General features: G+C 36.9%; 1 protein-coding gene across 2 annotated transcripts in view; it reads left to right on the top strand.

The window, feature by feature from the left end:
- The first annotated feature begins 85 nt into the window (after window positions 1-85).
- The window catches only part of LOC111057802 (tubulin gamma-2 chain), a 39,167-nt gene continuing 12,672 nt past the window's right edge, over window positions 86-26,580 (top strand). Inside the window, exons 1-6 of one of the 2 annotated variants that reach the window (XM_039419654.1) lie at window positions 86-1,229; window positions 6,024-6,136; window positions 7,416-7,505; window positions 16,904-17,050; window positions 20,603-20,739; window positions 24,002-24,196. In XM_039419654.1, coding sequence (XP_039275588.1) covers window positions 1,181-1,229; window positions 6,024-6,136; window positions 7,416-7,505; window positions 16,904-17,050; window positions 20,603-20,739; window positions 24,002-24,196 — 731 coding nt within the window. In that variant the 5' untranslated portion in view covers window positions 86-1,180. Of the gene's footprint in view, window positions 1,230-6,023; window positions 6,137-7,415; window positions 7,506-13,026; window positions 13,175-16,903; window positions 17,051-20,602; window positions 20,740-24,001; window positions 24,197-26,580 lie in introns of both variants that reach the window. The other variant, XM_039419655.1, reaches the window with a different exon arrangement.

Genomic DNA, 26,580 nt, shown 5'->3' with positions numbered 1-26,580 from the left:
TGCTCAATATGGCGCAACCGTGAAAAAAAGTTATATATCTTGTTCAAAATTTAAAATTATCACATTATTTCATCAGAATTGAAAGAAAAATATTTATTATGAATATTTTTTAATGTTTTTACATTTTAATTGATTCTGAAATATGGAAATTAAGTTAATTGGAAGGTGTAAGGTGAATGAAAAATTCTATTATCGAGTACCTGATGTGAATTAAATATATTTTTATGTTTATTTATCATGAATCTATTTATTTTTTTGATGTTTCAAGTACTTCTGACAATATTTATCATGAATTATAATTCATCTCGAAGCGGAAACAGAGGTTTATATGCTGTGGCGCTTCTTTGTAATGGCATCAACAATACCATACAAAAATATTGGAAATAACGCAGAGCAATCATGATGAAAAATAAAGGAAATTCAATTTGTAACAAAATTGAGGATTCAAACTCTTCATTCCTCTATTATGTGAGTTTCTAATAATTCGTGTTTCAATTAATCCAAAAAAAGGTCAATTTATCGCATAGACATTGACACGTGTTAGTGGCGCCACTCAATGTAAAAGAAGGTCAATGAGAAATGGAGTCAGTGGCGCTTCTTAATAAGAAGCTCTTTCTAGCAAGTTGTGTTTGAGAGGTTTTAGACTTATTTTCATCATATCATGTAACAAAAAATCGAAACAGTTCACATTCTATTACATGATAATAGTTTGCATGAAAACAATGAGATGAAAAATATTTTTGTGAGATTTTATCAAGAGTCACTGGAATCGCCTTCCTGTGGCGCCACTAAAAATCAATGTTGTACTCTACTCTGCAGTCAGATGACTATAAATATTATTGACTAAAAATATAAAACTAATGTAATTCAAAAAATATCTCAGCACACAAATGACAAATTATTTCTTTAAATAAAAATAGTTTACATCTATTTTTTGTATCAAATTTATTGGGTTTCGATTACGTTTTTTATTTATTATCTTTCATTTGGTTTTGGAGGGAAATCAAAATTCTTGTTTTGTCTTCTGTATTTGCTTGAAAATTGAGTGGAATTTGTTTTATTCTTTCCAATTTTAAATCAATTAAAAAAAGGATACATCATCTCCTTGAATTGTGTTGAAACCACTGTTCCTTGATAATAATCAATTTAATCACATGAAAAGTAAATCAAAGCTGTCATCATGCCTTGTGAAATAATAACTCTTCAATTGGGACAGTGTGGGAATCAAAGTAAGTAGTGTAGCTAATACAATTTAGTTTAAGGAAAATTGAGAAAAATCCTTGAATCTCATACTACTGAATTTTCTTATAAATGAATTGAAGTTTTTGTTTCACAAATACAAAGGTTTGTACTGTATTTGGGTACATTTATAGGTTATGATTCCTAAGATCATATTCAAGTACATTATTCCCTATAATATTTATAAGCTTTATTTCAGTGTGAGTGGATCGATCTTAAATTTTTCAACTGGTTATTGATGTGTACAGTACATTAAAATACATTTAATAGCTCTTAGTGCCAATACAAAATAGTAAGGTATCAATTTTCAAATCTGTCAATAGATTTCTTTGCTCAGGCATTTCTGGTTGGATTGTGTCATGAACTTCAAGTTTAGAAACTAACACAACAGTAAACTTTCAATACGTTAATGGCCAATGAATGAACAATGAACATTCCCTTGACTGTTGAACCAAGCAGTATGAAAAAAATACAATTTATTGAACATCGTCGCCAATTTAGGAAAAACGTTATTCACTTGAAAAACTGTACATCTGAGAATTGTTCATCAATATTTGCACTCTATGGTTATAGACAGTGATAAAGCAGCAGAGATGAGTTCTCTGGAGGCAAAAGTAAGTGCACGTCGATTAATGAAATGTACTGTATTGCCTGGGAACTGGCTAAAGTGAAGTCGTTAGACTCGCCCAGGTAGACATATCTCTCATAATCAAATATAATGTGGTGCATTGTCTGCTCCATCGCCCCAGTCATATGCTGAGGAGTCTGCAAGTCCCCATTTGAAAAATGATGTATTGCATCTCCCATGCTAGGTACGAATTCTGTTAAGTGTCACCCAGATGCGCCGGGGGAGCTCAAAACCAGGAGGCCTAGTGCATGAGAAATAGCTCTCCGGCATTCCTGGTGGCACCTCCTCTTTCCATCTTCTGTTCAGAGAAAACCTCTCATCTCTCAATTGCTTTGCCATCCTGACCGCTAGACTTCAGCTCCCTTCTATATAAATCCGGAATGTCCTGATGGATTGGGATTAGATGATTGGACGAAAACCTCTGAAGTACAAAGTGCTTTTGAGGCCTAACATTTTCTCATACTAGAAAATATTTGATCTCAGTAAGTTATGGGTTTTGACTGTGTTTCCCGTGAGATCCTTATTATCAAACTTCAGAGTTGGCACAGTCCTGAAAACGGTGGACCTCAGCAACAAATGGCAGGCGGTTCAACCTGGAGGTGCTGCTTCCAGACTACAGAGTGTGAAACATGGAGTTCCGCAACGATCTGTTTTGGTACCACTGTTATCCATTCTGCTTATTTATTTATCATTTACAATCAACTTAAGGACAAAGAAACAGACTACAGTCCAAAACTTCTTTTCATCCCAATTTCATAAAATAAATTGTCCAAATAAAGGTTATGAGCGTAAAAAAATCCTTATGAACAAATCCTCAAGCAACCAGGGTGCTGTTCTCTTTGCGGATGACACCACATTGATCTCCAGGGCTTCCTCTGTGGTACAGGTGTGACGGTCAGATAGAGCAAACAATTTGGGGCTAAATGAGGAAAATACAGCCATCCTTGTTTGTTCATTGAAGTGGCACGCAGCTGCAGGTAAACCAGTTAAACTGCTTGGCTTCTGTCATGGTGAAAGTGTGTCCTGCAATCACCAGGTATGCATGAAGATTTCAAGATACTTACTTCCTTGATACTTGTCTTGGTCCTTGACTGGGTAGATCCAGACAGACTGCGTCAGTGACAAGGGTTATATACCTGAGACACGAGGTCGATCAGAGCTGCTTTATGATACAGGTGCGGCAGAAAGGATGAACGGTTTTCAAAAAAGTAATATGTCGTTACCTATGCATAAAAAAACATTTATTTACAGAACAATATTCAAATGATTTTACAATTTTAGAAAATTAATGTTTGAAAACAATATCTGACAGGTGACGGCCGTTTTCAGCAATGCACTTTACAAGCCGCTCTCGGAAGTTGGATTGTACTCTTTCTAACATTGCCCTGCCAATTTGTTCGACTTCCTCACGAATTGCTCCCTTTAGTTCTTGAAGTGTACGTGGTTTATGCTGGTAAACACGTGACTTCAGGAAACCCCACAAGAAGTAGTCGCACATGGACAGGTCTGGAGAACGAGGAGGCCAATCAATGTCACCAAACCGAGAAATGATGCGACCACGAAAAACAGCCCGAATTGCTTCCATTGAATTTCTTGCTGTGTGAGCTGTCGCCCCGTCCTGCTGAAACCATACTTGCCGGATAGGAATACGTTTCCTTCTTAATTCAGGAAGGAAGAATTCAGTGAACATCTGCCTATAACGTTCTGAGGTTACAGTTACAGTGGTCCCGTTGTCGTCTTCAAAAAAGTATGGACCAATAACAAATATACTGCTCACAGCACACCAAACTGTGACCTTGGGACTGTGTAATGGTCTCTCATGCATTAATTTTGGATTTTCATCTGACCAATAACGATAGTTCTGCTGATTAACGGTACCATTCAAATGAAAATGAGCTTCATCTGTCGTAAACAAAATGATGTTTTCATTTTGGTCAAATATGGCCTCCATTTCTCGAGCAAAATTCAGCCGCTTTACATAATCACCAGGATTCAATTGTTGAACCATGGCCATTTTGTAGGGATGAAATCCTAGATCTTTATGTAAAATACGCCTTACTGACCGATCACTGATGTTCAGTTCAGAAGAATGTCTCCTAGCAGATCGATTAGGACTACGGAGTATGGCTTGCCGAACTCTTTCCACATTTTGTGGAGTGCGTACAGTGCGATGAGCCCCTGGTGGTCGTTTATTCATTACTGTTCCTACTGAACGAAATGATTTTACCCAACGTAAAATGGTGTTACGAGTGGGTACATTTTCATTTCTCGCAAGATTGAAATGACGACGAAACTCGCGCTGAACTGTAATGATACTCTCATTATTACGCACAAAACTGTCGTAAGTAAACACCCGATGTTGCACATTCCACGAATCAATGATGTCGATTAAACAATGACTAGAAAAAATGGTATGATCTACCGAACACATGTTCACTTCAGCTGGCCCAATCCGACTACCCAAATCAGAATACTATCTGTTCTAAAAACATCCACCCTTCCTGCCGCACCCAGTATAATACTATGCACTCTACCAGAGCGATCTGATGTATAAAGTGCTCCTTTGTGGGCATGCTCCTGTCGTTCAGGATTTACTGCTTATGCAGAAGAGAGAATTGAGCTTGATAAATTTTGCGGGCTACATGGATCACTGCCGTCTACTTTTCAAGAACCTGTGATTCTCACAGTCTACAGCCAGTACATATTGTGCTCATATGTCGAGATGACCAAAGAGCAGCTGCCAAAAAGGAGTGACTTACACTACCACTACTACAACGCCTGCAATGCTGCCAGACTGGAGATGCCTCGATGTGGACTGGTGAGGACCCAAAGCAGCTTCCCAATTCGGGCCATAAGATGCTTCAACACTGCCTAGAGAAGTCTACGCAAAATTCAGCTCAGCACTGAGAAAGAGGATGCTTGATAGACCCCTGTATTTGCTGCCGGATAGGCCCCTGTATTTGCTGCCGGATAGACCCCTGTATTTGCTGCTGGATAGGCCCCTGTATTTGCTGCCGGATAGGACCCTGTATTTGCTGCTAGATAGGCCCCTGTATTTGCTACAGGATGAGCTTCTTTTTGACGTTCCACAACTCAGATGGCTCTTGGGTTTCACTGCCGGTCTGGAAACCCCAGTTCTCCATCATCTTCTCACATATTTTCATCGGCACCTTGTTTCTTACCTGAATCCCGAGCTTGGAAACCGGCCCTAAATGTTATACAGGTATTGTTGGTGACTTATGCGTTATATTTGTAGTCTGTTCAATAATTTCTTACAGGCCTGATAATTTCAATTAGGTTAGTACAGATAAGATACATCAGTGACTGTAGTTGTTAACAAAGTGAATAATTCTAAGTGCTCTTCAAAAATAATGTGAATAATGTAAAGTTTCTAGAATAAAATGCGGATGTATTGATACTGGATGTACAAAGGTTTGCGAACTTTCCTTTTCATTTAGGATTAACATACAATAAAATAGTATCATCTTTAGTGGATTTCTCATGGGATATGAAATACTTTGTCATTTTGTACCAGTCGTAGTGAGGAACACGTTATAATGGCAGTGGTGAAAGGTAGGAGAACAACGTTGCCGATCCTCTGTCTTGTGTATGTCTTCTATAGACGGTGGCTGATACGGGTTTATTTATGTAATATTAACGGTTTATCCCGTTTAAAATAATCATTATGAAATAAAAATACACATATATTGTCAAATTCTACAGTTTTACAGTTGAACTGTCGGTTCCGGCTGAAGTATGACAGTCGTAAGGCCCATTGACGGCTTAAATGATATATTCAGGCAAGGGGGGACCTTCCCGCAAGGGACTCCCCACCAACAAAAGCCATACGAATTTACTTTTTTTACCACGAGCAATTGATTGTAACTCTCTAATTCAACGTGTTTTGGGAATATGTAGCTTATAATTATGTTTGACCAAGTGAACAAACCTGAAAAAGCGTTACTTCTGACATAATCCTTTGATAAGGACCAAGTCAGGACCACTTCCAGACACAGTCAATTCAGTTATCTGGTCATGACTAAGGAGAGAAGTATGTATATGTAGGAATTTCAAACTTATCAGTTGTGTATCTGCCATATGTTAAATAAAGTGTTTTGAGTCTGATAAATGATTTATTTCTGATGATATCTTACAGTTGGTTTCGAATTCTGGAAGAAGCTATGCTCAGAGCATGGCATCAACCCCGAGGGAATTCTTGAAGATTATGCTACCGAAGGAATCGATAGAAAGGATGTATTCTTCTATCAGGTTTGTATTTTAAATAAGTCTTTAAAAGTGATGTCTCTTATAAAAAACTTGTTGATCTTTATAGATCAGAGATTATATTGACGAATATGTCTTCAAAACCAAAATTAATTCAAAATTTGTTGTCATATAGCGTAAAATTTTAAGTTTGACATGTGTATTTATAGTATAAATGAATGATGCTGATTATGAATGATAGTGTTGGTGGTAGCCTAATGAGAGAAACCATAGAGAAACAATAGCGTAAGTAGATATCCCATGGTATAGGGCGTTTATGTCGCAACTTTTACTGTTATCTCAAGCCGATAGTCCACGTAGTCACACTTTCCTGTGAAGCTTTATGGCGCTGGTAGTCTCTCATATTGTGCCGTTCATACACTCTTACCCGGTCAAAACAGTAAAAATCGACAGTAATCGGCTTGAGATAACAGTAAAAGTTGCGACATAAACGCCCTATACCACGGGATATCTACTTACGCTATTGTTTCTCTATGTGAAACGTAGTTATTGACTACTATATGAATGGTTATGATGATAGTTTTGGTGGAAATGAGTGAAACGTAGTTATTGACTACTAGTACAGTATTGAGTTTATATTATTTATTTGTTTAGTCAAATTCTAGGTCATAGTTTTCTTGATCTCTATGCTATTTAATGACATCAATGATACCTTGAATTTTTTACTTGTCTACTATTCAATTTTAGTTTTTTTTTATTTTTAAATATGGCTGGACAACTTAGGATGGGCGTACACCGGTTAGTCAAGACAAGACTTGTCACGTTCAGTCACAATACTTCACATAGTTGCTTATGAAGACAGAAATTGCAAATTGAAATGACAAATTGAAATTCACAAATAGCAATGACTAATCAGTGTGAGTTGCGTCACAAGCAGCTATGTGAAGTATTGTGACTAATCGTGACTAGTCTTGTCTTGACTAATCGGTCACACACCGATTAGTCAAGACAAGACTAGTCACGTTTAGTCACAATACTTCACATAGTTGCTTATGAAGACAAGTCTAATTGCAATGACTGATCAGTGTGAGTTGCGTCACAAGCAGCTATGTGAAGTATTGTGACTAAACGTGTCTGATCCTGTCTTGTATTGTCTTGACTAACTGGTGTGCGCCTAGCCTTATAATGTGAGCCTTGAACTAATATTCCAGTCCAACTTCCTCTCCCCCTATATCCGTGTAATTATAGTATTGTTGTAATGTAGCCTACATTAATTCTCTCTCATTGAAAGGAATTTTGACTAAGTCATTGATAAATTTTACAGGCAGATGACGAACATTACATTCCAAGAGCAGTACTTTTGGATTTGGAACCCAGAGTTATACATACCATAATGAATTCTCCCTACTCCAAGGTATTTATTTATCCAAGTTATCTATATCCATATATATAAAAGCGAAATGGCACTCACTCACTGACTGACTCACTCACTCACTCACTCACTCACTCACTCGCAGAACTAAAAATCTACTGGACCAAAAACGTTCAAATTTGGTAGGTATGTTCAGTTGGCCCTTTAGAGGCGCACTAAGAAATCTTTTGGCAATATTCTAACATAGCAATAGCTACACAAACTCTAAGGGTGGTTTTTAAGGGTTTAAAGTTCGTCTTTTAGCATGTATATTCTTCTTCTCCCAATCTCTTAATATTATAATTGAAATTTCCATATCATATGTTACTATAGAACTATAATAGATAGAATACCTCTTCGAACAGTTGTTAACTGGCAACTAAATTAATAATTTTGTCAGGTTGGCATTAAGTTGAGTTGACTTGTTAGGTTGGCACCAAGTTGAAGATTTAAATGCATTTATCGCGGAAAAAATGATTGGGCACTGCTACTTCAATCCTGGGAATATTATATTACTAGCCGTCAGGCTCGCTTAGCTCGCCATATCCGTTTAGCCAGACGTTTATCTGGACCCCCGACTGGATTGTCCTAACATATGAAAAAATGCTCAAATGAAAAATGCGGCGAGCGAAGCGAGCCTGCTGTTCTCATTCTTGGACAATCCAGTCGGGGGCCAGGGGGCGGAGCCCCCTGGCTAGACGGATATGGCGAGCGAAGCGAGCCTTACGGCTAGTATATAATTATATATATATAAAATGAATGTGTATTTGTGTGTTTGTTTGTTCCCTATAGACTTTAAAACTACTTGACAGAACGGCATGAAACTTTGGGAATATGTTGTGTGAATATTGGGATGGTTTCTGACCAGAAATTTTAATAGGGGGCTAATAATAATTATACAGAGTTATCATAAAAGAATGGTGAGGTTTCGAACATGGTTTTAAAGAAAAACCAATTACTTACAGTTGATGTTGTTTATTCATCTAATTTGTCGTCTCAGGCAGTTTTTTACATAATTGATAAATTTAAATATGTGCGCCTTTAGTCGTTCGACAAAATATCCTAACGATAATCAATTTCTCTCCAAACATTCGCTAACATTTCATTGGTTATGGTTGTCATGGCTTCATTAATCCTGTTTTTAAGTGGTTCAGGTAGATTTTTTCTTGTAAATTTACATCAAAAACATTGTTTATTCACAAGAAATCGCGAACTGAACCACTTTAAAACAGGATAAAGAACCATGACAACCATAATCGAAGAAATTTTATCGAATGTTAAGAGAGAAATTTGTTATCGTTTGGACATTTGTCGAGCGACTAAGGGCGCACTTATTGAAAGTTATTAATCATGTAAAAAAACTGTTTCAGACGACAATTAGGTGAATAAAAACAGTAACTGTGAGTAACTGGTTTTTTCTTTAAACAATGTTCGAAACCGCACCATTCTTTTATGATAACTCTGTATATTAATCCATTTTACAGACCTATGTTTTCGAAATTGTCGGCCGAGCAGCTAACGTAAAACGGGAAGATGATCATGATTCAAGATCATGCTGTGATAATATGATTTAGCATTTAAACTTACCAGCTGTAATAAACACGTCACTCTGTGATAAAATTTAATAGGGGGGCTAATAATAATTATTTCTTAATCCATTTTACAGACCTAAGTTTTCGAAATTTTCGGCCGAGTGGCTACCTCTAATTTAGCATCTAAAGTTACCAGCTGTATAATATAAGCACGTCACCCTGTGATAAATTGTGTACTGGTATTAAAACGGTGGTTTGGTGTTGAAGTTGATGTAGTTGATTGGTACCAGCTGTAGATAATCGTTCCTTAGAAGACCTATACAAATAATTATGATTATCCCCTATCATTGAGAAACTGGAAAATGTTGGAAAAAAATTATTCATCTCATGAAAGAGAGTTGTTCATATTGCATTAATCAATTACTGAAGAATGACAGACTAAATTAAATTTGTTTTTAAATTTAGCTTAGCTTATATTCGTCCTAAAATGGAAGATGGAAAGAATATGAAATTCTGTGTGATTCATCGTACATCGCATATTTCCTGGACCATCTATTGACAATCAACAACTATGAACACATTAAATTCATCTTTGAAACACTAATTTAACCTTATCTTTTTTTAAATTCAACTCTTTACTGATTGATATTACTACCAATTGATTGAGAAGAATATGTTTTCGGAATAATAAATGCTGCATGACTAAGCACATAGGAAGTCCGTATTGAGATGAAAATGAAAATATTGATTGTCAGATACATTTCATGATTCACCAAATAAAGTCAAGTGTGACATGAGATACATTGACTTTTTGGCGGTACGAAGTTCGCCGGGTAAGATAGTAATTCAATAATTTTTATTGATAGTTCATATAACAATATATATTCCAGCAAATACGCTCTTCAATGGACCGTTTAATAATCACACTATTCTATACTAGCATATGAGCATATAGAGTGCGATTTGCTTCTTGTGATTAGCTTCTTGTTTAAGATTGAGATAATTACATCAGAGATATTCATTAATCAGAATTGAATATTACAAGTACATTTGGGTTTCTGTGAAGTAGTGATAGAGGTGTGCGAATTCCCGCACTGACTTAACTCTAAAGGCAGATTTACACGGTGTCATTGGCTGGCATGCCAGATTGGATATTGACTGGAAAGTCACTGGCAAGCGACGACTGGCATGCCAGCTTTAAGCAGTACCCTGTTTACACGTTGCCAGCTACTGGAACAAGTCAGATGTGTTGGTGTAGTTCCACAGCGAGCGTGGTTTTTGTGGAAGTAGTGCAGATCTTGGTTTTTTAAATAAATGTCAGAAACGCCATACAGAGTTGCCGTTCAAAAGTGTGTGCTTGGAATATCTATGGTTTTGTGTGAAGAACTTTTGGAAATATGTTACGAGTTACGTCGCAACGAGTTACAGCGGAAATAACGAGAAACATGGATACGAGAATGGATGGACAAAAAGACTTTGGGGCATCAGAGACAACTATAAGAGAGCTTCATGCTATAAAGCTGTGATAAGGCTGACATGAAGCTGGCGCGCCGGTAAAACAAAAGTATTTGTTCTGCTGAAACTGCCAGCTGCTGGCGCGTCCTTGGATTGCTGGCTTCTCCAGTTACTGACGTGAGCCGTTTACACAGTGCCAATCGTTGGCATCCAGTGACTGGCTACCTTAACTGGCACTGCTCTACCTCCTCCTGGTAAAAACTGCTTCTCCAGTTACTGACGTGAGCCGTTTACACAGTGACTGGCAAGCCGACTGGCACTGTGTAAACTGCTCACGTCAGTAACTGGAAAGTCAGCAAGCCAAGGACGCGCCAGCAGCTGGCAGTTTCAGCAGAACAAATATTTTTGTTTTTCCTGGCGCGCCAGCTTCATGTCAGCCTCATCACAGCTTTACACTCTTTACACGCTTTATATACGTGCCATCCGTTGGAATCCAGTGACTGGCTACCTTAACTGGCAAGCCGACTGGCACTGTGTAAATCAGCGTTTACCTAACCCTCAATGAAAACGACTACGACAAGGACCAAGTCAGGTCTATTGAGGACAACCAGTATGGAGTTATATTATGTATTGTTAAATTCAACTCTTTACTGATTGATATTACTACCAATCTATTGAGAAGAATATGTTTTCGGAATAATAAATGCTGCATGACTAAGCACATAGGAAGTCCGTATTGAGATGAAAATGAAAATATTGATTGTCAGATACATTTCATGATTCACCAAATAAAGTCAAGTGTGACATGAGATACATTGACTTTTTGGCGGTACGAAGTTCGCCGGGTAAGATAGTAATTCAATAATTTTTATTGATAGTTTATATAACAATATATATTCCAGCAAATAAGCTCTTCAATGGACCGTTTAATAATCACACTATTCTATACTAGCATATGAGCATATAGAGTGCGATTTGCTTCTTGTGATTAGCTTCTTGTTTAAGATTGAAGATAATTACATCAGAGATATTCATTAATCAGAATTGAATAATTACAAGTACATTTGGGTTTCTGTGAAGTAGTGATAGAGGTGTGCGAATTCCTGCATTGACTTAACTCTAAAGGCAGATTTACACGGTGTCATTGGCTGGCATGCCAGTTTGGATATTGACTGGAAGGTCACTGGCAAGCGACGACTGGCATGCCAGCTTTAAGCGGTACCCTGTTTACACGTTGCCAGCTACTGGAACAAGTCAGATGTGTTGGTGTAGTTCCACAGCGAGCGTGGTTTATGTGAAAATAGTGCAGATCTTGGTTTTTTAAACAAATGGCAGAAACGCCACAAAGAGTTGCCGTTCAATAGCGAGTATGTGGAATATCTATGGTTTTGTGTGAAAAACCTTTGGAAATATGTACTCACGAGTTACAGCGGAAAGAACGAGAAACGTGGATATTAGAGTAGATGATTTTGGGAGCATCAGAGACAATTATAAGAGAGCTTCATGCTAATTACCCGCAAGAGTATAAAGCTGTGATGAGGCTGACATGAAGCTGGCGCGCCAGTAAAACAAAATGTTTGTTCTGCTGAAACTGCCAGCTGCTGGCGCGTCCTTGGCTTGCTGGCTTCTCCAGTTACTGACGTGAGCCGTTTACACAGTGCCAGTCGTTGGCATCCAGTGACTGGCTACCTTAACTGGCACTGCTCTACCTCCTCCTGGTAACTGCTTCTCCAGTTACTGACGTGAGCCGTTTACACAGTGACTGGCTACCTTAACTGGCAAGCCGACTGGCAATGTGTAAACGGCTCACGTCAGTAACTGGAAAAGCAAGCAAGCCAAGGACGCGCCAGCAGCTGGCAGTTTCAGCAGAACAAATATTTTTGTTTTACTGGCGCGCCAGCTTCATGTCAGCCTCATCACAGCTTTATACTCTTTATACAGCTTGCCAGTTAAGGTAGCCAGTCACTGGATGCCAACGACTGGCACTGTGTAAATCAGCCTTTACCTAACCCCTCAAGGAGAAAGACTACGACAAGGACCAAGTCAGGTCCATTGAGGACATAGCTGTGGCGAATCATGTGATATTTGCCACTTGTGATTAACAACCTGTTTTCAACTTGCATTAGTTTGTTTATTAATTGTATCAGTTTATTTTATATTTTCTCAGTTCAATTTTGTCATCACTAAATTAAAACATCCAATCATTCATCCAATTCTATTCAACCTATTTTATGATAGGAAATCCACAAACCAAAATTTTCTATATAGTTAATCCAGATCTGTGGTCATGACTAAGGATGGAGTTATATTGTGTATTGTTATATTATATACTCTTCCGTATCTTTAAAATTTGCAGTTCTGCAACATGAGTCAACTCAGCGCTCCCACTCCTTCAATTTGGAAGAGAGAGAACACAAGGATTGCCTTAGTATTTTTTCTACTAATGTTTTCACAGAGTTTTTACATAGATAAATGAATGTTTTGTCAGCATAACCTTACAGGCGATGTCTATAAAAGCAGAGAATTTGTTGTTTCAGTTGTACAATCCCGAGAATGTGTACCTGTCAAAGCATGGCGGTGGCGCTGGTAATAACTGGGCGTCTGGGTACAGTCAGGGGCGAGCGGCTGCAGGAGGAGATATTCGACATAATCGATCGCGAAGCGGACGGCAGTGATAGCTTGGAGGTCAGTAAGAACGGTTCTATCATCTTTATCAATTTTTTATGTTTATGTTTTATACAGAGTGTCTCAGAAGTAGTGTCGAATATTTTAGGGTATTGTTCCTGGATAATAGGAGACTACAAATGTTGTATTTGAAGTGTCCAAAACTCAGCGGTTATCCTTATAGCTTTCATTTTGTTTTTTTTTCATTTAGGAAATTTTATCTCAAGAACAAAATGTTGTATTGATATGAAATTTGGCATGAATATTAATGCTATAGAGACCCAACTTTAAAAATTAAAATGGAAAATTTTTGATGTACATATTCAAAATGGCGGTTATTTAAATTTTTTGATAGCAAATTTCACAGAAACTGTTCACTTTACAGAAAATTTTCAGGAGGCAAAACAGTTAGCAAATTTTAATTAATTAATTCTTTTCGTACTGCATGCACAAGACAAGATCAACTGAAAAACATTGTAAATCAGCTGTATGGCCATACGGAGCCATACCGAGTTTCAAATCTTCATCTTGAATACAATTGGAATTAAACCATTCCATATGGATGTTTAATGGTAAAAAGTGGCAGTACGAAAAGAATTAATTTCTCATTTATTCTTTGACCATCTAATAATAAGGCATCCTTGAAATGCTGGCTTCTCCAGTTACTGACGTGAGCCGTTTACACAGTGCCAATCGTTGGCATCCAGTGACTGGCTACCTTAACTGGCACTGCTCTACCTCCTCCTGGTAACTGCTTCTCCAGTTACTGACGTGAGCCGTTTACACAGTGACTGGCTACCTTAACTGGCAAGCCGACTGGCAATGTGTAAACGGCTCACGTCAGTAACTGGAAAAGCCAGCAAGCCAAGGACGCGCCAGCAGCTGGCAGTTTCAGCAGAACAAATATTTTTGTTTTACTGGCGCGCCAGCTTCATGTCAGCCTCATCACAGGTTTACACTCTTTATACAGCTTTATATACAGTGTCAGTCGTTGGCTTCCAGTGACTGACTACCTTAACTGGCACTGCTCTACCTCCTGGTAACTGCTTCTCCAGTTACTGACGTGAGCCGTTTACACAGTGACTGGCTACCTTAACTGGCAAGCCGACTGGCAATGTGTAAACGGCTCACGTCAGTAACTGGAAAAGCCAGCAAGCCAAGGACGCGCCAGCAGCTGGCAGTTTCAGCAGAACAAATATTTTTGTTTTACTGGCGCGCCAGCTTCATGTCAGCCTCATCACAGCTTTACACTCTTTATACAGCTTTATATACAGTGCCAGTCGTTGGCATCCAGTGACTGGCTACCTTAACTGGCAAGCCGACTGGCACTGTGTAAATCAGCGTTTACCTAACCCCTCAAGGAAAAAGATTACGACAAGGACCAAGTCAGGTCCATTGAGGACATAGTTGTGGCGAATCATCTGATATTTGCCACCTGTGATTAACAACCTGTTTTCAACTTGCATTAGTTTGATTATTAATTGTATCAGTTTATTTTATATTTTATCAGTTAAATTTGTCATCTCTACATAAAAACATATCATCCAATCATTCATCCAATTCTATTTAACCTATTTTATCATAGGAAATTCACAAAACAAAATTTCCTATATAGTCAATCCAGATCTGTGGTCATGACTAAAGGCTGATTTACACAGTGCCAGTCGGCTTGCCAGTTACGGTAGCCAGTCACTGGATGCCAACAACTGGCACTGTGTAAACGGCTCTCGTCAGTAACTGGAGAAGCCAGCAAGCCAAGGACGCGCCAGCAGCTGGCAGTTTCAGCAGAACAAATATTTTTGTTTTACTGGCGCGCCAGCCTCATCACAGCTTTACACTCTTTATACAGCTTTATATACAGTGCCAGTCGTTGGCATCCAGTGACTGGCTACCTTAACTGGCACTGCTCTACCTCCTGGTAACTGCTTCTCCAGTTACTGACGTGAGCCGTTTACACAGTGCCAATCGTTGGCATCCAGTGACTGGCTACCTTAACTGGCAAGCCGACTGGCACTGTGTAAACGGCTCTCGTCAGTAACTGGAGAAGCCAGCAAGCCAAGGACGCGCCAGCAGCTGGCAGTTTCAGCAGAACAAATATTTTTGTTTTACTGGCGCGCCAGCCTCATCACAGCTTTACACTCTTTATACAGCTTTATATACAGTGCCAGTCGTTGGCATCCAGTGACTGGCTACCTTAACTGGCAAGCCGACTGGCACTGTGTAAATCAGCGTTTACCTAACCCCTCAAGGAAAAAGATTACGACAAGGACCAAGTCAGGTCCATTGAGGACATAGTTGTGGCGAATCATCTGATATTTGCCACCTGTGATTAACAACCTGTTTTCAACTTGCATTAGTTTGATTATTAATTGTATCAGTTTATTTTATATTTTATCAGTTAAATTTGTCATCTCTACATAAAAACATATCATCCAATCATTCATCCAATTCTATTTAACCTATTTTATCATAGGAAATTCACAAAACAAAATTTCCTATATAGTCAATCCAGATCTGTGGTCATGACTAAAGGCTGATTTACACAGTGCCAGTCGGCTTGCCAGTTACGGTAGCCAGTCACTGGATGCCAACAACTGGCACTGTGTAAACGGCTCTCGTCAGTAACTGGAGAAGCCAGCAAGCCAAGGACGCGCCAGCAGCTGGCAGTTTCAGCAGAACAAATATTTTTGTTTTACTGGCGCGCCAGCTTCATGTCAGCCTCATCACAGCTTTACACTCTTTATACAGCTTTATATACAGTGTCAGTCGTTGGCATCCAGTGACTGGCTACCTTAACTGGCACTGCTCTACCTCCTCCTGGTAACTGCTTCTCCAGTTACTGACGTGAGCCGTTTACACAGTGACTGGCTACCTTAACTGGCAAGCCGACTGGCAATGTGTAAACGGCTCACGTCAGTATCTGGAAAAGCCAGCAAGCCAAGGACGCGCCAGCAGCTGGCAGTTTCAGCAGAACAAATATTTTTGTTTTACTGGCGCGCCAGCCTCATCACAGCTTTACACTCTTTATACAGCTTTATATACAGTGCCAGTCGTTGGCATCCAGTGACTGGCTACCTTAACTGGCAAGCCGACTGGCACTGTGTAAATGAGCCTTTACCTAACCCCTCAAGGAAAACGACTACGCCAAGGACCAAGTCAGGTCCATTGAGGACATAGTTGTGGCGAATCATGTGATATTTGCCACCTGTGATTAACAACCCCTCAAGGAAAAAGACTACGACAAGGACCAAGTCAGGTCCATTGAGGACATAGTTGTGGCGAATCGTCTGATATTTGCCACCTGCGATTAACAACCTGTTTTCAACTTGCATTAGTTTGTTTATTAATTGTATCAGTTTATTTAATATTTTCTCAGTTCAATTTTGTCATCTCTAAATTAAAACATCTAATCATTCATCCAATTCTATTCAACCTATTTTATGATAGGAAATCCACAAACCAAAATTTCCTATAAAGTCAATCCAGATCTGTGGTCATGACTAAGGATGGAGTTATATTGTGTATTGCTATATTATATACTCTTCCGTATCTTTAAAATTTGCAGTTCTGCAACAAGAGTCAACTCAGCTCTCCCACGCCTTCAATTTGGAAGAGAGAGAACACAAGGATTGCCTTAGTATTTTTTCTACTAATGTTTTCACATAGTTTTTTACATAGATAAAGAGTGATAGATAAGTGAGCATAACCTTACAGGCGATGTCTATAAAAGCAGAGAATTTGTTGTTTCAGTTGTACAATCCCGAGAACGTGTACCTGTCAAAGCATGGCGGTGGCGCTGGTAATAACTGGGCGTCCGGCTACAGTCAGGGCGAGCGGCTGCAGGAGGAGATATTCGACATAATCGATCGCGAAGCGGACGGCAGTGATAGCTTGGAGGTCAGTAAGAACGGTTCTATCATCTTTATCAATTTTTTATGTTTATGTTTTATACCGGGTGTTTCAGAAGTAGTGTCGAATATTTTAAGGTATTGTTCCTGGATAATAGGAGACTACAAATGTTGTATTTGAAGTGTCCAAAAACTCAGCGGTTATCCTTTTAGCTGCCATTTTGTTTTTTTGACGTGACAACGTCTTATAAATTGGTTTGCCGGGTGACACTTCAAGAAACTGCGTTACGTTCCCACGTTATGCGCTCACAATGAGAGCGAGTGAGAGCGTTCGTTTCGGTTCACGGTCGTCTGGAAAGAGCACAAATAGGAGCAGTGGCGAGCAACGCAGCAGCAAGCCCAGCAACCCCGAAGGCATTCACCTGGAGAGAGAGTGAAACGGAGCAGTCAACCTGCGCAGGCGCCGCAAGCAATCTCCTGCGACTGCGCCTGCTTAGGTGAATAAGTGAATAGGTTATGTTGTAGTAATCACAATAATGCATAATCACATAATCATGCATAAGTGAATAGGTTATGTTGTAGTAATCACAATGTTGTGGTTCAGTGCGAGATTCTTTGTATAAATTAATGTTTTCAATATAATTCTTTGTATAAATAAATGTTTTAAATTGTTACTATTATTTCATCCTTCTTCCTACTATACGAATGAATATTCACATTAAAATTATTTTACCACTCAAAGTCGTTGTCACGTAAAACTTTCGCCCGTATACCGACTTTACAGGCAGCCATGCAATTTTTTCACTTAGGAATTTTTATCTCAAGAACAAAATGTTTTATTGATATGAAATTTGGCATGAATATTAATGCTATACAGACTCAACTTTGAAAATTAAAATGAAAAACTTTTGATGTACATATTCAAAATGGCGGCCATTTAAATTTTTTGATAGCAAATTTCACAAAAACTGTTCACTTTACAGAAAATTTTCAGGAGGCAAAAAAGTTAGCAAATTTTAATTAATTAATTCTTTTCCTACTGCATGCACAAGACAAGATCAACTGAAAAACATTGTAAAATCAGCTGTATGGCCATATGGAGCCATACCGAGTTTCAAATCTTCATCTTGAATACAATTGGAATTAAACATTCAATATTGATGTTTAAATGGTGAAAAGTGGCAGTACGAAAAGAATTAATTTCTCATTTATTCTTTGACCAATCTTAATAAATAAGGCATCCTTGAAATCTTGATAAAATTTGCTAACTTTTTTGTCTCTTGTAAATTTTCTGTAAAGTGATCGGTTTTCGTGAAATTTGCCATAAAAAATTCAAAATGGCCGTCATTTTGTATATGTACATCGAAATTTTTTCATTTCATTTTTTAAAGTTGAGTCTTTATAGCATAAATATTCATGCCAAATTTCAGATCAATAAAACATTTTGTTCTTGAGATAAAAATTCCTAAGTGAAAAAAACAAAATGGCAGCTATAAGGATAACCGCTGAGTTTTGGACACTTCAAATACGACATATGTTGTCTCCTATCATCCAGGAACAATACCCTAAAATGTTCGAAATACTACTTCTGAAATACCCTGTCTGTATATGTTCGACAAAGTAAAAAACGTGAATAAGTATTTATTTTTTACTTAACTCATGCTAGTTATGTCAACCTCTACGACAAGGACCAAGTTAGGTCCACATCGAGATACAGTCAATTCAGATCTCTGGACATGACTAAGGAGAGAAGAGAGAAGTTTGAAGTATGGAGTAAGTATTGAGAAATAATTATGTAGGTTATACGTGTTGTATGTACGTATATTATATTCAACCGCCTTAAAGTCAATCATCTAACGGAAGCTAAGCGATGAGATTGGAAGTACTCAACAAGGATAACTACTATACAATACAATTATTGTTCTCTATTCCATTGCACAATTCATCCCAATTTTTCATCATTTACAATACATTAACCATGTCAAATATTCATACCATGTTAACAAGCGATGAAGGTTCAATTCTCAATACAATCAGATAAAGATATACAAACCAAGGCTCAAGTGTGAATCAGCCTACACCTTCTAAAATGAGAGATGAAGCTCACTCTAAATTTTTCCAATATATCAATTCGTCCAGCATATTATAATGTTGTGTATTCAGTAATAAAGTTCAGTGCATTGCTTGTAAACTGCATCCCGAACGAGCTCATCGGTGAACCTATTATGTTTGTTCCAATAAATATTAAAAACTGGATACTTCACAACTTTTACTTCCATCTTAATATGTCACCTGGTCATATGGGACATATATATGAATCATATATTTATCTCATATTGATCAGGATTTTAGAGTTTTAAATTGTAAAAGTTTAATGAACAGTGGTTTTGTCCTTGAACAATTTTTGTCATCGACAGAAATATTGTTTATTTCATTTGTTGTCAAAATTAACGTAGCTTCTCTTTTGTTTTTAATAGCAAACGTGCCGCTTGTGCGACAGATAAAAATATGTACTTGAGATGGCTTTCATGTTTGGCATTGACTGAGTTATATTTAATACCCAAAATTTTACTTTTGGTGAGTGTGAGGGTGTGTGAGCTCGTTCGATAGGACTGTGAGTAAAGTCCGGCTGTTCTGGTGAAGGGGATAGATTTTGTTCTTGTTTTATAATACAGTTTTCTGTCGCAGTTCGGCAGTTTAAAGAGAATTGTATTATGAATAGGACGGGATCTGAACCCATTTCATTGGATCAGTTATTTTGATTTTTAATTAATAATTAACGCCGCGAAATACCAGTGGATGCCAAAGTGGGAAGCCATTTTCATAAAGGTAGGTGACTACAGAGTCATTGCTCTTAAATTTTTCATAACCACAACAATTGAATCCTCACTAGCAGCAAAGCGAGTAGCCCTTGAAATATTCATCTGTTTATTATTATTTTGTAATTTCTAATTATAATTCTAATTTTGTAAATAATTTATTGTTTTGTTTTAAATATCAAAAACCTGTACGATCTTTTCTTGTTTTTCATTTTCCCACCCTTACATATTCGAGTGAAGGCACATCGTGCTTACATATTTGGTGGAGGCTTCTCCCGCCGTCCATATATTGCTTACAAATATTATATGAGTTCAACATTTTTCAGCTTTTAAAACTATTCATTATTGTCAGGATTAATTCACTCATAATTGATAGCAATTATTTTGAATATACTTTTCATTGTTCACATAAAAGATTCCATTTTAAATCATTAGCTTATAAGATTTAGAAATAGTTGAGTCTCTACTCCTACTGGCAAACAAGTGTTTCACTTATGCCAGTAGTTCTCCACCTCCAGCCATATTTTACAGATAGTTGACATAGAGATTTAGAATACTAATTAATTTTTTTCTAATTGTCACATCTTTGTATTGCTATTTTGTGTTCTTTGGTGAAATACAAATTGAATTGAATTGCTAAGTTCTTCATAAATTGTCTATTCACCTAACATTTTATTATGTTGTTCAGTGCACGGCTAAGTTTGTTTGTTTATTTATTTCCACCAACATCAATATATTTTATGAGTTATTTATTTGTAATTTTTGTTTTATTTTGTTTGCAGGGCTTCGTTCTGTGCCACTCAATAGCTGGGGGTACTGGCTCTGGAATGGGCTCCTATTTACTTGAGCGGCTCACAGAAAGGTATCCGAAAAAGCTCATCGAAACTTACAGTGTCTTTCCCAATCAGGACGAAATAAGGTCAGTTTTGCTGATTGATTCATATTTTGTTCATATTTTAATCATTTTTTGTTCGTATCAGACTCTTTTCTATATCAGTAGAGTGTAGTATTATGGTATAATAAATTATGATAATAATCCCCTGATATGGAAATACCATGATTTATTATGATATAATAAAATAATGATAATGAATTTAATGAGATCCCGGTTTAAACCCTATCAGAGCCAAAATTTTTGATCATGTCACTCCCGTGTTATCGGATGGGCACGTTATATTGCCAGTCCCGGCTGAAGTATGACAGTCGTAAGGCCCATTGACGGCTCAAATGATATATTCAGGCGAGTTGGAACTTCCGTCAGGAACTCCCCACCAATAAAAGCCATACGAATACAGTATTATTATTATTATATGTTTACCTGCAAATCAATAATATAAGCCTTGTTTATATCAGTGTCTATTTCATTGATTAGAGTGTAGTATTATGATATCATGATAATGTTTTGCTACAAATCTATTAATATTTTTCGGTAATAAACAGTTTCATCTCGGTGACTGCTTGCCGGACTACCGTATTATAGTCATTATAGAGATCCAACTTATCGAGGCTCTACTGTATTGTATAATTCAAATTGAATCATTCTTAATTGTATCACTTTTAATTCATTGCTTTAATTTCAAATAATCTATTACAATTCAGCCATATCCATAATTAATTGTACTTGATTCATTTTTTATTCATTCGTTAATAATATGAGAACACAACAATATTGGGAGAGGTACAACAGGTTTCATCTAGAACTTTTCTCCTTCCAAACTTTGATAAAAGCATGTCTCAATACCGGTTTGGCTCTCATCAATTTTTACTTTCCTTGCCCTATTACCATAGGTAAGGAAAGTATTGCTTTCCGAAAAAATTAAGGTACCCCAATTTCTAAATTTCTATTCGTTTCAAGGTCCCCGGTATCAAAAAAAAATGGTTTTTGGGTATTGGTCTGTATGTATGAGTGTATGTGCGTCTGTGTACACGATATCTCATCTCCCAATTATCTGAATGACTTGAAATTTGGAACTTAAGGTCCTTACAATATAAGGATCCGACACGAACAATTTCGATCAAATGCAATTCAAGATGGCTGCTAAAATGGCGAAAATGTTGTAAAAACATAGTTTTTTCGATTTTCTCAAAAACGGCTCCAACGATTTTGATCCAATTTATACCTAGAATAGTCATTGATAAGTTCTATCAACTGCCACAAATCCCATATCTGTAAAACTTTCAGGAGCTCCGCCTCATCTTAGACCAGTTATAGGATAGACACGCTGGGAAGTCTAGCCTCTGAAGCCAACATCTACTGCCAAATCCGCACATCTTGACGTCACAACAGTGACATCACGCATCGTATGGAAAACTTTCAGATTGTGTCTATTTCAGATTCATGGTGTTTTTAGGTTATTTCTAGCTACGGGCAAAAACGATATCGGTTAAGTTATAATGTGTTATGTGATATCGGCTTCAAAGTTATAATGTGTTTTGAAAATAATAAGGTACGGTAGCCTACAAAACTAATTTATTGTCATGCTGCAATGAGTTCACTTACATCATAACCAAGGATAATATTACAGTTAAAACTTACGATATTCATGTGTATGAATTTCAACTTACACATGAAAAGATATTCCACTTTTTTTTCCTAAAAATTTCAGTGCAATTATATGCTGCACAGGAGATTACCATTTTCATCAATAATAATTACATAAATAAATAACAATCTGCTATGGAAAACAATCTATGTTTAACAACAATGTGAGTTAAACACCACAAACACTTACACAACAAATTCAAAAAAGTGTTCTATAATTTCTTTAAGATGTGTGACGTCACTGTTGTGACGTCAAGATGGGTGGATTTGGCAGTAGATGTTGGCTTCATCGACTTTCAGTATGAATATACAATGGGCCGTGTCTATTCTATAACTGGTCTAAGCGCCTCATCTATGCAAAGTTTGATTTTAGATTCCCAATTATCAGGCGTCAGATGCAATTTAAACAAACAATTTTAAGTGGAAAAGATTGAGCATGAAAGTTCTACAATTAATGTTTAGTAACATTTTCACCTAAAATTGAAAATAAGCTCGAAATTCGAGAAAATGTGATTATTCAATTGCAAACTGTTGGCAACTGTTGATTCTATTAAATCATTCACCATGAAGAGATAGCAGACCTCGTGTGTCTCCATCTTTATTGTCCTGTCACCAGCTGGCTCAGATCTTTGAATAGTATAGACTTGAGATGCGCGTGAACACTAGCGTAAGGTGATCAATTTTCATAATGGCAAGGAAAGTTGTGTGAATGCGCCTCACCACATTTTTTGTATTCTCAGCTCAAAAGATGTAGGCTATCTACTGCACTAGAAATTTCAGAGTTGAAGATTTAGTTTAGATTAGATTACTAATAAAACTTCAACTCCAACACTCTCAATACTAGAAGTCAACACTTTTATTGCCAGACCATATTACGCGTTTTTCAAGCGTTTTTAGAGTCGGCAGGGCAGAAAACTCTCCTATTGGCTGATTAGGTTAGTGCCTGAACAAACGCTTCAAAAACGCTCAATGTGGTCTTGCTCTTTTTGAGCAGTCGACAAGTTTTATATGTGTCACATTTTTCGCATTTAAATTTGCTATGGGCAATTCAGCCGTATTCATCGCTGACTTATTTATTTATTCATTAGGTTAGCACAAACAATTCAATGATTGGAAAAGAAAAAACAGGCTATTGCCCAAACTTTTTCAATTTCCTAATATAGTTTCAAATTTTAAATCATCATTCCTGGACCGAAAATCAAGTAACGAAGCAGTGTGTGATTACATAACCTTATCTTTTGGACAACATTAACATTTTATCAAAATTTTTGGAGAGAAATAGTGCAGGCTCGGCCTAGTTTTCCTCCAATTTCATAATTATTGAATTGTGATTATAGTATTTTATGCAATAAATGAATGAATGAATGAATGAATTGTCCAAATATATACATAGGTTATGTCCATTTCAATTTACTACACCAAATGATACAATATGAGAATATAGATTAGAATAAAACAAACAATTTTAAATTTGGATAGATTGATAGTAAAACTTTCGTAAAAACATGAAACAAACTTTAAATTCGCAAAATAAAGAATAAAGCCACTTAAATTTTGAGCTCGAAAATACTTGTAATTATACTTGTGATTCTCTTGTTACAAACTACTCGATAAATCTACTGTTATTTTTATGTTTCAGTGACGTGGTGGTACAGCCTTACAACTCACTGCTGACGCTGAAGCGACTGACGCAGAACGCGGACTGTGTGGTGGTATTGGACAACACGGCTCTCAACCGAATCGCGTCAGACCGCCTCCATATTCAGAATCCCTCCTTCGCACAGATCAACTCGCTTGTCTCCACCATTATGTCCGTCAGCACCACCACTCTTAGGTGAGTTGATAGTCAAGGTATTGCTAAGTTGAGATGAGTTAAGTCTAGTTAAATTCAAGTTAAGATGTTGTTGAATTAAAATAAATACAGTATTCTATTCACCAGAGTACAGGGATAAATCAATCCTCTTAGGTGAGTTGATAGTCAAGGTATTGCTAAGTTGAGATGAGTTAAGTCAAGTTAAATTCAATATTGTTGAATAAAAATAAATACACTATTCTATTCCCCAGAGTACAGGAATAAATCAATCAATGTTATCAAAGGTTGTGTGAAAATGTCTACACCATAATGTCCGTTAGGTGAGTTTGTTTGCAATAATTCCTTCCAGAGACTATTAAGCTTAAGCGGGTCATTCACTATCCGACTGGTGGTCCAACAGTAGTGGGAAACCACTAGTCGAGTCTAATAATAATAATAATAATAATAATAATAATATATTTATTTCCACAAGAAAAGAACAAAATAAACAAACAACTTGTGCAAGTGTAAGAAAATAACCAACTGCTTATTAATACTAAAATAATGATAATGACACATAATAATGAAGTATAATACATAAAGGAAATTCATCACTTAAATATTAGAAAATAATAATAATACTGATAAATCTCCTTTCTTGCCTACACTATACAGCTATAAATGAAAAATATGTGGAAATAGTGAACCATTGAAGTGATAAAATCACGTCCGCATGATGGAGTACAGTTAGAGAGCAATGCATTAGAGAAGAACAAAACAGAGACGAAGAAAGCTGGTAGATACAAATTCAACAAAATATATCAAAAATAATCTAATATTAATAATTAAGTTTGGTGTTAATGTTGATGTTGTGGAACTTTTCCATAATTGAATAGACTTAGAACATTGTCAAAAATCCACTTAATTAAATAAAAATTAATATTTTACAGGAGCATGCTTTCGTGTGTGCTCACACATCATCAGCTGTAATTTACAGTAAAGTGTAACCTACTTCCGTAACTTTACTGTAACTTACAGCTGATGATGTGTGAGCACACACGAAAGCATGCTCCTGTAAAATATTAATTTTTATTTAATTAAAGTGGATTTTTGACAACGTTCTAAGTCTATTCTAATATTAATAATTATAATAATCTATTATTCATCACGCAGGACGAAGAGAAACAAAAAAAAATATTTCAAAATGAGATATCGAATAAAAAAATGAATAGGAAAAAAAACAAAAACAATAAATTACCAGAGTTTAGGAATATAACGGAGAAGAATAATGAGCCAGTCAATAGGGAACATGAATTAAAAAAAACACACACAAAACAAGACAAAACAAAATTACAAAGATTTACGAAACAAATAAAACTCAAATAAATTCAACTCAAACACTTTTTTAAGAATTATTAAACAAACACTAAAACATTATTTAAAACTATTTTGAAGTGTGTAGAGAATATATTAATGAAAAAAATAAAAAAATAACATTAATCAGTTTTGGGAAAATTTGAGCAATAGATCATTCGTCACTGGAAATTAAATCATAGGGTTGTACATGGTTTCAAGATCTTTCACCACTCACGCTCCAACTGGTTGTCCACGGGTTAGTCCAACATCCCCACTCACGTCCCAGCTCGACTCTGACTACGCGGCTGACCTTGTGATGTCTGATGTCTTGGACCTTCAGTTCAGAGCGAATGTTTGGAGACAAATTGATTCGTTTGGACATTTGTCGAGCGGCTAATTGCGCACATATTGAAATTTATTCATTATGTAAAAAACTGACACGACAAATTACATGAATAAACAACATCAACTGTAAGTAATTTGGTTATTCTTTAAACCATGTTCGAAACCGCACCATCATTTTATGATAACTCTGTAAAAGTAAAGTAAATTCGTATGGCTTTTGTTGGTGAGGAGTCCCTTGCGGGAAGGTCTCACCGCCTGAATATATATATAATTTAAGCCGTCAATGGGCCTTACGACTGTCATACTTCAGCCGGGACCGACAATTTAACGTGCCCATCCGATAACACGGAAGTGATCTGGTTAAAAACTTTTGGTATCGAGAGGGTTTGAGCCCGGGATCTCTATGCTGCTACGCAAGCACTCTATCCACTAGACCACGGATCACTCCTGATAACTCTGAATTAGTTATCTAACTAGATAACTAATACTGATAACTCTGTATTAGTTCTAGTGGCCTTATTAAATGATACAATAGCTTCTGTGTAACTGGCGCACAAATATCATCTTTGCCGAACCAAATATCATCTATGTCCCCCAAATCTGCAAAAGCAAAACAAAACACACAAAGGATCCCTAATTACAAACATACAATATGGTTATCTACCACAATATCACCTTCAAAACCACACTGAAAAGTACAATGTATAGTGTTACTAGCCGTCAGG

Source organism: Nilaparvata lugens, chromosome 1 (genome assembly GCF_014356525.2).
Source record: "Nilaparvata lugens isolate BPH chromosome 1, ASM1435652v1, whole genome shotgun sequence".
In the NCBI taxonomy this organism is placed as follows: Eukaryota; Metazoa; Arthropoda; class Insecta; order Hemiptera; family Delphacidae; genus Nilaparvata; species Nilaparvata lugens.
Note: the sequence above shows the minus strand (reverse complement) of the source record. Positions and strands in the feature narration are given on the sequence as shown.